At 35.4% G+C, this 13,374-nt stretch overlaps 1 protein-coding gene across 1 annotated transcript in view; it reads left to right on the top strand.

Moving 5' to 3' along the window:
• The window catches only part of WDPCP (WD repeat containing planar cell polarity effector), a 479,266-nt gene that overhangs the window by 432,891 nt on the left and 33,001 nt on the right, over positions 1–13,374 (top strand). Inside the window, exons 16-17 of the mRNA XM_025354043.1 lie at positions 10,711–10,789; positions 11,343–11,374. Coding sequence (XP_025209828.1) covers positions 10,711–10,789; positions 11,343–11,374 — 111 coding nt within the window. The remainder of the gene's footprint in view (positions 1–10,710; positions 10,790–11,342; positions 11,375–13,374) is intronic.

Here is a 13,374-nt window from a genome sequence, read left to right as displayed (position 1 = left end):
CCAACTGTGGGGATTACAATTTGACATATGTCAAACTTGATTTGGTGGGGACACAGATCTAAACCATGTCAGACAGTGTATAAACAAAATGGATGATCCTAGGACTAAATTAAAAATAATTACATTAGGTACAGCCCTAAACTAGTTCTTATATTTCAAATAAGTCAACTTCTCTGGTTGCCTCAATTTTCTCATTTGTATTAGATTATCCTTTCCAAGGTCTGAAATTATTTGTTGTAGAACAAATAAACCTTGTATTGCAGTAAATATATCTACTTTGATATTTACAGCTAGAAATTAACTACAATATTGGTTGGTTTCCTGCTATTATAATGAACCAGTACTGAATTCATCCATAAGAAACTCCAAATGAAATACTATCTTGTTGAAAGTTGTTAAATTTTGGCATGATTTTATTTGATTCATGTCTAAGCAGTTTTCCTTTAAGTTGGAACAAACCAAAAATACTCATCTATTCAGAATCCTGGTGTGTGCCTATAAACAATATAATGGATGAAAATTTTCAGTGTTTACAAAACAAAGAAATTGTCAACAGAATGCCTGGCAGTAGACTTACCAGGAAAAAAAAAATTACAGCCTATAATTCATGAAGATTGGCTCAAAACAAACTGTCCCTGCCAACAGAAAATCTGACAATTATTCTGTTGTCTAATTTGGCTCAGCCTAAGTTGACCTTGTTTATTCATCTCAGTCTTTTAATTCTTGTTAACTTGGCATGAGAGGAGAACATATGGCGTATGTCTAGGAAGTCCATTTCTGTATCTTAAACTGAAATAAATGTAGAATATACTAAGCATTTCCAGTGTGTTGAGCTCTTAAGGTAGCTTTAATGTATATTACATAAAACTGTAAGTTCATATTGTGCCCACTAGGTGCTTTATGTTTGCTGCCTATAAAACCAGAAACTCACTAGAGATATCCTTTTCTAAGCCTTGGTATATGATTAAATGTGTCTAATTTTAAACATCTTTTCAAAGAAGACAATCTTAAGCTCTTTTAAAACATAAAAATGAAAAGGTATAATCAATTTGGCAATCTAAAGATGTTTACACGTTTTCAATGACTATAGCGATTTTGAAGAAAACTGATAATGTGAGAAAGACAATGGGAGTTGAAGAACAAAAAGATTTCCATTTTCTCTCCAGCTTAATCTGGCCTATTTTCTTAGTTTCTTTTTCTGATCCACTAAAGCTTATTGAGAAGGAGAAGTTATATTTTATTGTGGCTTTAATATGTCTCAAGAAAAGCTGGAAGGAAATGAGTTGCTTTATAGATGTACAGCTCTTTTATGGAACTGCAGTTAGTTCTCCAGTACCAGAACTAGACAAATGAAAACCTTAGAAAATCTAAAGCACCAAATTTTATGTATTTTAAGAAGTGTTTTCACTTGGAATGTTTCATTTTATTTTTAGTAACTAAGTCAAATGAGGTATAATTTCATATATAAAGCCTTATCTATATTACATGTTTTGAAATCCTTAACCTTTTTTAGTGGACTTCATGTGACACTTACTATTTGCATAGTACTTTTATCCCACAAAGCTCAGAGCATTCAAACTTCATAAGTTGCATTCAAAGATATAATTTTTTAGCTATAGGGGTTCGTATTTACCCAAATATTCATTATCTGAGACCCTGTATTTATGAGTTTACATAGAACAATAGTCCTTATAATATGAAATATTTAATAATAAGTTAACTACTTGTAAACTCAGTCCTCTCCCCATTCAAATATCCCTCCCCAGTGAAGACTAGCATTTATCTCCACCTATGAAATATTAGTTTATCAGTATTTTCACTGACTGTCAGCTCTTTAAATACCCAACACAGCAATACAAACATATTTTAAAACTACTAAAATTCTTGCAAAAACAATATTTCATGAAGTCAATGAAAGAGATGTTAAATGTTCAGATCTCGTGTAAAACTACTGGTAAATCAGGAAAAGGCACTGAGACCAATTAACTTAAAAAGAGAAATTCAACAACAATAATAAAACTGCAGATGAATTTATCAAAGTATTAATACAATCCCTCAGAAAAATTAAGTCCTCGAATATTTTTTGAAAAAAATGGCCGTCTTTCTGAACTTGTATGCTGTGCAAGTTGAACATGAAGTCAAACATGCCATATTATACTGTAAGACAATTTGGTCCGAAAAAGTAGAACCATTCCCCACTCTCCAAATCAAACTGACTCTCTGTTCCATCTAAGAATTTATGCACAGATGGCTGGGCACAGCAGCTCACGCCTATAATCCCAGCATTTTGGGAGGCTGAGGCAGGCAGATCACTTGAGGTCAGGAGTTCAAGACCAGCTTGGCCAACATGGTGAAACCCCATCTCTACTAAAAATAAAAATACAAAAATTAGCCGAGTGTGGTGGTACACGCCTGTAGTCCCCGCTACTCAGGAGGCTGAGGCAGGGGAACCGCTTGAACACAGGAGGCGGAGGTTGCAGTGAATCAAGATCATGCCATTGCACTCCAGCCTGGGCAACAGTGCAAGACTCCATGTCCAAAAAAAAAAAAAAAAATGAATTTATGAACAGTTGAAATTATAACATATTTTATTAATACAAGATAAAATAAGCTTATCTATATATTTTTACCTCTTATTTTTAGTCAGATTATATTGTCACCATTTACTATGATTTTCAACCCCATTTTAAATTGATTCACTTTAGGGACTTTTTTTATTTTACTTTCTGAAAGCAGTTATCCTTAGATATGGACCTCCTGCAGCTTTGTTAGTGAATAATGAAATATTGAAATATGTGTTTCAAAATCATGAAATACTACTATTGCAGAACAGCCAGAAATGTCTATCTGCTTTTACTATTTTTCACTATTTCTTTGAGTCTATTTATTATCTCTGTGCCATATTCTTTGAATCTAGGTTCGCATACCTTTCTGTGTCAAAGAGGAGTTACAAAAAGGTTAAGAAATTAAAACTTTTAGAGAGGGAATTATGGAAAGTGAAAAGCAACATAAGGAATATGGTGTCATGTATATATACATGCAAAAATTATAAGTAAATAATAGATACTTTTGTCTTGCTGTTTCATGCACAAGTGAAAATAGAGCTAGACAAGGGTACTGAACTGCCTTCTGCAGATATGACAGAGCCCCAGAAAATTCCTTAAGTATGCCCTGACACACTTTCACACCATCATGTAATACTTTCCTTACAGACCATATCTATTAACTATGGTTCAAGGTACATCAAGCTTTGTATGCTTCCTCCCAGAGATACACTGCATATCTGGAACAAGGAAGAAGAGAACATGTCATCTGCAAATCCCCTATATTTATACATTTTTATTATTTTGTTTTCTTACTTATGGTTCTATAAGCAAATTTGGGGAAATTGTTGCTTTGTGTCCCAAGTAATATATAGTAGATGGTACTGTGGGCTTCTTATTACATCACAACATGAGGTATATAATGTCTTTCAGGGAAACAAAGACTGATTAATGGAATTCTCCATTATAAACTTCCCCATCAACCTTTCACCTGATGTTTTTGAAATCACTGATAAACATTGCCTAGATTATTTTATTAGGGGTTGTGAAATAATGATTTTCTAATTTTGTAACTCCTTCTACATTTGTAAGTTTGAGTACTTCTATACATAATAAAAGTTTCCTTATCAACGATTCAGTTACCTCGAAAGGCAGAGTAAATGCTTGATAACCTCCCTAGATTTATCAGTTTTTAGGATAATAAATTAACCCAGCAACCCCCAGTAGTGGCCACTATTTTGGGTAGTAGGGGAGGGGAGGTTCATACGGATTTTTAAATATCATTTGATGTGTTTTAATCAATTGTGGTCAATATTCTTTGTGATGGTCAAATTTGTAAATCAGCATCAATCTTTCAGAAACTAATTTTAGCAACATATAACAAAAGCCTAAAAGTGCTATAACTTTAAATTTCATTTTTGTAACATAAACATAAAAATGTTAATCGCATTGTTGTTACATAAGTGAATGACCTAAAAATATATATGGGGAATTAATGACTAAATTACAGTATATCTAAATAACAGATACTGTATACTCACTTAAAATCATGATTATCAGGTTCTAGTTCCAGGTAAGATGGAGTAAGCACATTCCTCCTGTCTCACCCATTGAATGCAGCTAAAAATCCTAGGTAGAATATATTGGAGCAGCTGTTTGGGGACTCTGAAAAGTAAATAATACAGAAGAAATGAGGAAGAAGAAAAGAACTTGAGGTGCCTCTGAACCTGTGGCGAGTTTACTAGTATCTTTTCCTTTAGTTCACCACCAGTTGGGCCTAGAGTCAAGTGCAACCATGGAGGTACATGGAAGCATAAGGTAACTAAAGATGCAGCTTCCTGGATCCAGAAAGCACCAAAGGAGACTGCAGACATGAAAGCTTGTGAAAACAACCCCATTAAATTGTTTATAAACTCCGGGGCTTACCCCAAGGTACGCATGTGTGGATCTGATTCTAACCAGTATATAAAAGACTTTGAGATCTAAACTGATAAATAAACTATCACCCAGGTTATATGTTTGCTGCTGGATGGTACACACACTGACAGCACTGCAAATATCACCAAATAGCACAACAAACAGCCCTGCAAAGAGGCTTTGAAAAGTAAACTGACATACCTAGCTCACAAAGGAACACTGTAACTTGAAGCTAAACATAATAAGTGCTTGCTAAAACAAAAATAACATTCATCACAGAATTTTAACAAGACCAAGTCTTAAAATATTCAAAATGTCCAGGATACCAAAAATTACTTGATATATAAAGCGGCAAGAAAATCTCAACTCACATGAGAAAAGACTATCAAAAGACAATAACGCTGAGATGACAAATGTTGGAATTATCTGACAAACTTTAAGGAGCTCCAACAATCATTAAAATTACTGAAACCAGCCAGGCATGGTGGCATGCACCTGTAGTCCTAGCTACTTGGGAGACTGAGGCAGGAAGATCACTTGAAGCCCAGGAGTTGGAGGGTAGCCTAGGCAACTAGTGAGACCTCATCTCTTTAAAAAAACAACCACCACCAACAACAACAAAAAAACAAGCATCGAAAAGAAATAGAAGGTACAAAGAAGAAACAAAGAATTCAAAAGTAATTTAACCAAAAAAAAAAAAAAAAGGTTTTTTTGAGACAGGGTCTCATTCTCTCTCACAGGTTAGATTGCAATGGAGCAATCACAGCTCACTGCAGTCTTAACCTCCTGGGCTCAAGCGATCCTCCCACCTCAGCCACCCAAGGAGCTGGGACTACAGGTGCATGCCACCATGCTCTGCTAATTTTTGCTTTTTTTTTTTTTTTTTTTTTTGGTAGAGATGAGGTTTTACCGTGTTTGGTCTTGAACTCCTGAACTCAAATGATCCAACCACCTCAGCCTGCCAGAGTGCTGGGATTACAGGCGTGAGCCACCATGCCTGGCCCCCACAAAATTTTTTAACTCATTGATAGGTTTGATAATAGCAGAATAGAGGTAACACAGCAAAGTCAATGAACTTGAAGACAGATCAATCAAAAGCATCCACTGAACGACAGAGAAAACATTTTTTTTTTTTTAAATGAACTGAGGGGCCTGTGAGGCAATGCCAAAAGGTCTAACATTCATGACATCAGAGCCCTAGAAGGAGAGGATAAAGAACGCAATGCTGAAAAAATATATATACAAAGAATACCTGAAAACTTCAAATTTGGTGAAGGAAAACTAAGCAAGTATGTTTCCAGTAGATTTGTTATTAAAGAATTACTAAAGGAAGTTCTTGAGACATAAGGTAAATGGTACCAGAGGGAAACTTGGGACACTAGGAAAGAAGGAAAAGATGATAAAAGTCAATTTATCAAGGAAGCATAACAATTCTAAATGTGTTTGCATCTGACAAGAGAATGACATAATATATAAGAAAAAATGATAGAGATCACAATGGGAACAGACAAATCTACATTTGCATTTGTAGACTGCATCAGTCCTTTCTCAACAACTGATAGAACTAGTGACAGAAAATCATTCCACCCAACAACAGTAGAACACACATCCTTTTGCATTGTATGTGAACATTTACCAAGACGGACCATATCCTGGGTCATAAAACAAACTTAAAAGAATACACAAAGTATGTCCTCTGACCATAATGGGAATGGATTAGAAATAAATAACAGAAATAGAGAAAATTCTCCAAACACTTAGAAATTAACACACTTCTAAATAATCCCTAGGTCAAAGAGGTGGTCTTAATGAAATCAGAAAAGATTATAAACTGAGAAAAAAAAATCACAACTTAAAATAAGAATTTTATTCAAATAAATGCTTATATTAGAAAAGAAGAAATGCCTCAGTCAACAATCTAAACTTCCATCTAAAGGAACTAGAGGAAGAAAAGCAAAGTAAACTCAAAGGAAGCAGAAGAAAGGAAATAATAAAGAGCATATATTATTGAAGTTGAAAACAGAAAAATTAATTAAGTCAAAAGCCTGTTTGAAAAGATCAACAACACTGATAAAACTCTAGTCAGACAAAGAGAAAAAGAAGACATAGATTATTGATATCAGGAATGAAAGAGGGTATATTATCTTAAACTTTACCGACATTAAGTAGATAAAAAATAATGTCATGAACTACTGTATGCAAATAAGCTTAACAGCATAGTTTGAATGGAATAATTCCTTGAAAGCCACAAACTACCAAACTGGCAGAAAATGAAAGAGATTATCTGAATCCTATGGCTATTAAAGGAATTAAATTTGTAGTTTAAAACAAAACAAAAAACTCTGTAAAAGATATCTCCAGGTCCCTATGGTTTCACTGGTGAATTCGTTGAGAGAAAAATATACTATCAATTGTGCACAGTTCTTTCAGAAAATATAAGATGATGACTCAACACACCCCAGCTCATTTTGAGGCTACTACCCAAAGATAGTACAAAAAAAGATATAAAGCAGTCCCATGGAATTTTTTTAAAAAGAAAAAAAAAAAGACAGTACAAAAAAACTATAGACTACTGTCTCTCATAAATATAGAAGTAAAAATCCTCAAGAATTAAGAATTTAGCAATATATAAAAATAATAATATACCAGAATTAAGTGGGATTTATCTTGGGAAGGCACAGCTTATTCAGTATTCAAAAATTAATGGAATCCACAATTTTAAAAGTATAAATAAGAAAAATCAACTGATCAAATCAACTGGTATAAAAAGCATGTCTGACAAAATTCCATACCCATTCATGATTTAAAAAAAAACAAAACAGAAAACTAGGAGTAGAAGGGGGCTTCCTCAAACTATAGAGAGTTTCTACCAAGAAGGAAAAAAAGAATACTATACAGCTATTATCCTACTTGATAGAGAAAGACTGAATGTTTTCCTTGTAAGATTGGAAACATGGTAAAAATGTCCACTTTTACCACTCTTATGCAACACTGCACTAAACAAGAAATGAAACCATCCCTTTTTGCAGACAAAATGGTTCCTACAACTAGTAAGTGCATTTAGCAAGGTCACAAGATATATGGTCAACACATAAAACTCTTTTTTTTTTTTTTTGAGACAGAATCTCACTCTGTCGCCCAGGCTAGAGTGCAATGGCACGACCTTGGCTCACTGCAACCTCCACCTCCCTGGTTCAAGCAATTCCCCTGCCTCAGCCTCCCTAGTAGGTGGGATTACAGGCGCATGCCACCACACCCATCTAATTTTTTTGTATTTTTAATAGAGATGGGGTTTTACCATGTTGGCCAGACTGGTCTCGAACTCCTGACCTCAGGCAATCTGCCTGCCTCGGCCTCCCAAAGTGCTGGGATTACAGGTGTGAGCCACTGCCCCAGCCCAATTGTATTTCTATATACTAGTAATGTACAACTGAAAACCAAAAAAGCTTTTTAAATTACAGCAGCTCCAAAATAAATGAAATACTATAAGTCTAACAAAACATTCCATCTGTATGCTAAAAACTTAAGAAGATTAAAATAAATGGGCCAGGCATGGTGGCTCATGCCTGTAATTCCAGCACTTTGGGAGGCCAAGGTGGGCGGATCACCTGAGGTCATCAGGAGTTCGAGACCAGCCTGGGCAACGTGGTGAAACCCTGTCTCTATTAAAAAATAAAAAAATTAGCCAGATGCGGTGGCACGTGCCTGTAGTCCCAGCTACTCAGGAGGCTGAGGCAGGAGAATCCCTGGAATCCAGGGGGCAGAGGTTGCAGCGAGGCAAGATCCTGCCACTGCACTCCAGCCTGAGCGACAGAGTGAGACTCTGTCAAATAAATAAATAAACAAATAAATGGAGAGACGTGTTTATGGTTTGAGGACTCAATATAGTAAAGATGTCAGCTGTCTCCTGACTGATCTAAAGATTTCTGATTAATCTAAAGATTTGATAAAATTCTGATCAAAATCCCAGAAGAATTTTTTAAAGATATCAACAAGCTGATTCTAAAATTTATACAAAGAGACAAAGAAGCTAGAATAACAAGAAACATTTTGAAAAAGGGAAATAATGTTGGAAGAATCAAACATGATCTTAGGACTTTTGCTAAAGCAGGAGCTGACAAACATTTTCTGTGAAGGGTCATTTAGTAAAGATTTTTGATTTTGCAGGTCACATAGTGTGTCACAACTACTTAACTCTGTCATCATAGCAAGGAAGCAGCCATAGATAATATAAAATGAATATATTCCAATAAAACTTTATTTAATAAAATATGTATGAACTGGATTTGGCCTAGGGACTGTGGTTTGCCATCCCCAAAGCTATAACTAATCAAGAAATTATGGTATTAGTAAAAGGACAGACACACAGATTAATGAAATAGAACATATAACCCAGAAATAGACGCATATAAATATGCCCAGCTGATTTTTGACAAAAGTACAAAGGTAATTCAATGGAGAAAGGATAGTTTTTCAACAAATGGTATTGGCACAATGGACATCTATAAACACACAGACACACAAAGAATCTCAAACTAAACCTCATACATTACTCTCAAAAATTAACTAAAAATAAATCATAGCTCTAAATATAAAATGTAAAACTATCAAAGTTTTAGAAGAAAGCATAGGAGGAAATATTTGTGACCTGGGATTAACAAAGAATTCTCCAACTAGACACAAAAAGCATGATCCATTTTTTAAAAATTGGTAACTTCATCAACTGTTGTTCCTCAAAAGGCACTGTTAGGACCCTGAAAAGACAAGCTGTATGATGGGAGCAAATATTTGCAAGTCACATATCCAGCAAAGGAGTTGTATCCAGAATATATAAAGAACTCTCAAAGCTCAACAGTAAGAAAACAGCCCAATTACAGTGGTCAAAAGACTTGGATGGACATTTCAATAAGGAGATATATGAATAGCAAACAAATAAATTTAATATCATTAGCTATTTGGGAAACTGAAATTAAAACCATGATGAGATACCTCTGTATACCTATTAGAATGTCAATAATTTTTAAAAATACTGACCATTTCAAGTGCTGGTGAGGATGATGCAAAGTAACTGAACTCTCATTCATTGTTGCATGAGATGTAATATAAAATGGTACAACTCTTCTGGGAAACAGTTTTGCAGTTTCTTATAAAGTTAAACATGTATTTACCATATGATTCAACAATCACATTAAGTATTTACACTAGAAAAGTAAAATCAGGTTCACACAACAACCTGTACATGAATGCTTGTAGCAGTTTTATTCATAATTTTCAAAAACTGAGAAAAATGCCCTTCAACAGGTGAATAAATAAACTGGTACACGCATCTGTAATGGAAGACGGCTCAGCAATAAAAAGCAGTGAACCACTGATATACATTTAACAATTTGGATGAATATCAGGGCATTATACTGAATGACAGAAGCCAGTCACAAAAGTTTATATGGTGTAATTCCAATTATATGACATTCGTAAAGTCAAAACTATAGTTATGAAGAACATTTCTGTGGTTGCCAGGGTGTATAGGTTGAGGGGAGTGTGACTATAAAGTATATAAGGGAGGTTTTTTTGGCATGATGAAACTGTTCTATATTCTATTTGTAATAGTAATAACAAGAATCTAAACATCTGTTAACATTCACAAAACTCAATACCTTAAGAAAGTCAATTTTAACATATAAACAGTAAAAATTTTAAAACAAAAAATATATAATAAGTGAAAGATGATGACATGAAATTTCACAAGACCACATTACCTGTTTTATTTTTTAAAAAGATACATAATAATAAGTAGTGGAGCTAAATATCCAGAGAAGAGTTCTGGATATTTACATTATTCTTTTTCTGTGTTTTGGCGGGGGGGTTTCTATATCAAAAGTGAATTACTTTTACAAGTTTATAAAACTTTATCATTCATTTTAATTTTGTAATAACCATGAGATCAGAGCATCACATTTGGTTTCCATGATTGTTTTTCTTAAAACTTCATATGTAAAATGCATTATTTGTATGTTAAAGTTTAATTTAGCTGCTCTTTGAAATGTCCTGTAAAATATTTAATGGTAGAAAAATTAAAAGTGCCTTTCTGTGTTTTTAAATATAATGGTATTTAAATGATTACTATATTGTTGAAAGTTTCCAAAGAAATTTTTTAATTACATTTTTTAACCCAGAAATTTTTAAATATTTTAATGCTTTAAAATCTATAACTTATACTTAATCTTAAAATTTTCTTTTTTAATCCTTTTTCCAAATAATTGACAGAAGGAATGAACTTGAAAAAGACATCTGTTCTGGATTTTTGATGACTAATACCTGTAATGCAGAAGGTAATGGTATTCAAGAAACCTAAGTATTCAAAGTATAACAGAAAAACTATGTTATAGCTTGTAAGAGCTTTCAGTAAATTAATAAAAATAAGAAAACTCTGAGCATTTCTAGTTGGTATAAGACTGCTTGTGACTGATACAAAATACCAAGTTGCCTGATTATTACAAAGGTGAAATTTCAATGATCATACAAATAAATATATATAAATTTGGAGATCTTGTTAAAAAGTTGATTCTGATTCAGCAGATCTGGGCTGGAGCCTATGGCTCAGCATTTCTAATAAGCTCTCAAGTGATATGCTGCTAGTATATACTATAGTATATACTATACATAGTAAATACTGTAACACAAGGTAGCCATACACATATGTATGAAAATGATTGGTACTTTCATACTATGTTAAGGTTTGCTTTTTTATTTCTCTAGAGTTTTCAGCATTTTAACTTATTTGTTACTGTTTTCAGCATTTCTGTTTTTAGTGTTGTAAAAACTTTTTCTTAAGGTCCTTTATTAGATTTTTAATATAATTAATGTTTTAATCTTTTACTTTAGACGGAGAACTGAGAGAAGACTGCAGAGAACAGGTAAAACACTTTCCCTGTTTATCACTAGACATTTAAATTCTAAGAGAAAAGCATAATGTATATGATCATTTTGAACTCAAGAAATGCTATCTATTGGTCTACATTAACTGGACTACATTAACTACATTAACTGGTCTATATTAACTACACTAACAGCTTCTAAAAAACTATTCAGCTTTTCAGTATTCCCAAGTTGTAATTATTATTTAAAAGCTATTTTAAAATAAAATTGTGCATAACAGAATATGTACAAATGAAATTATATATCTTTAAGTTGACTCAGCATAATTCAGCAGGGAGAAAGTAGAAGGGATATAGGTGAATTAAGAGTAACCAGGAGTTGGCCGGGCACACTGGCTCACGCCTGTAATCCCAGCACTTAAGGAGCCCAAGGCAGGCAGATCACTTGAGGTCAGGAGTTTGAGACTAGTCTGGCCAACATGGCAAAACCCCGTCTCTACTAAAAATACAAAAATTAGCCAGGTGTCACGGTTGCACCTGTAATCCCAGCTGCTTGGGAGACTGAGGCATTAGAATTACTTGAACCCGGGAGGCAGAAATTGCAGTGAGCCAAGATCATGCCACTGCACTCCAGTCTGGGTGACAGAGCAAGACTCTGTGTCACAGAAAAAAAAAAAAAAAAAAAAGAATAGCCAGGAGTTGATAACCGATGAAACTGGGTAGCGGGTAATATAGCAGTTTGCAAATGTCATTCTCTCTTTGTTATATGTTTAAAATTATCCAAAGTAAAAAATTTAAAAATAAAAGGTGTATAATAATGATTAAATTATTCAATATATTTTATTACTTACATATAATTTTTATAAATAATGCATGTAAAATAGCACATCTGACAGGTAGTTCTGAACCCCTCTCTGTGTCTGTCCCTGATATCACATCTCAGTTCATTTTGAGAGGAAACAGCAATTTCCTGTTATACCAATTTCAGAAAGGCTAGGATTGTAGATACATAGGAAAGATGGCCGAATAGGAACAGCTCCAGTGTCCAGCTCCCAGCGCGAGCGACACAGAAGACAGGTGATTTCTGCATTTTCAACTGAGGTACTGGGTTCATCTCACTAGGGAGTGCCGGACAATTGGTGCTGGTCAGCTGCTGCAGCCTGACCAGCGAGAGCTGAAGCAGGGCGAGGCATCGCCTCACCTGGGAAGTGCAAGGGGGAAGGGAATCCCTTTTCCTAGCCAGGGGAACTGAGACACACAACACCTGGAAAATCGGGTAACTCCCACCCCAATACTGCGCTTTACCAAGAGTCTTAGCAAACGGGCACACCAGGAGATTATATCCTACACCTGGCCCTGAGGGTCCCACGCCCACAGAGCCTCCCTCATTGCTAGCACAGCAGTCTGCAATCTAACAGCAAGGCAGCAGCGAGGCTGGGGGAGGGGTGCCCACCATTGCTGAGGCTTAAGTAGGTAAACAAAGCTGCTGGGAAGCTCGAACTGGGTGGAGCTCACAGCAGCTCAAGGAGGCCTGCCTGTCTCTGTAGACTCCACCTCTGGGGACAGGGCACAGCTAAACAACAACAACAACAAAAAAAAAGCAGCAGAAGCCTCTGCAGACGCAAACGACTCTGTCTGACAGCTTTGAAGAGAGCAGTGGATCTCCCAACACGGAGGTTGAGATCTGAGAACGGATAGACTGCCTGCTCAAGTGGGTCCCTGACCCCTGAGTAGCCTAACTGGGAGACATCCCCCACTGGGGGCAGACCGACACCCCACACCTCACACAGTGGAGTACACCCCTGAGAGGAAGCTTCCAAATCAAGAATCAGACAGGTACACTCGCTGTTCAGCAATATTCTATCTTCTGCAGCCTCTGCTGCTGATACCCAGGCAAACAGGGTCTGGAGTGGACCTCAAGCAATCTCCAACAGACCTACAGCTGAGGGTCCTGACTGTTAGAAGGAAAACTAACAAACAGGAAGGATACCCACACCAAAACCCCATCAGTACATCACCATCATCAAAGACCACAGGCA

The sequence above is a fragment of the Theropithecus gelada genome, chromosome 13, assembly GCF_003255815.1.
Source record: "Theropithecus gelada isolate Dixy chromosome 13, Tgel_1.0, whole genome shotgun sequence".
In the NCBI taxonomy this organism is placed as follows: domain Eukaryota; kingdom Metazoa; phylum Chordata; class Mammalia; order Primates; family Cercopithecidae; genus Theropithecus; species Theropithecus gelada.
Note: the sequence above shows the minus strand (reverse complement) of the source record. Positions and strands in the feature narration are given on the sequence as shown.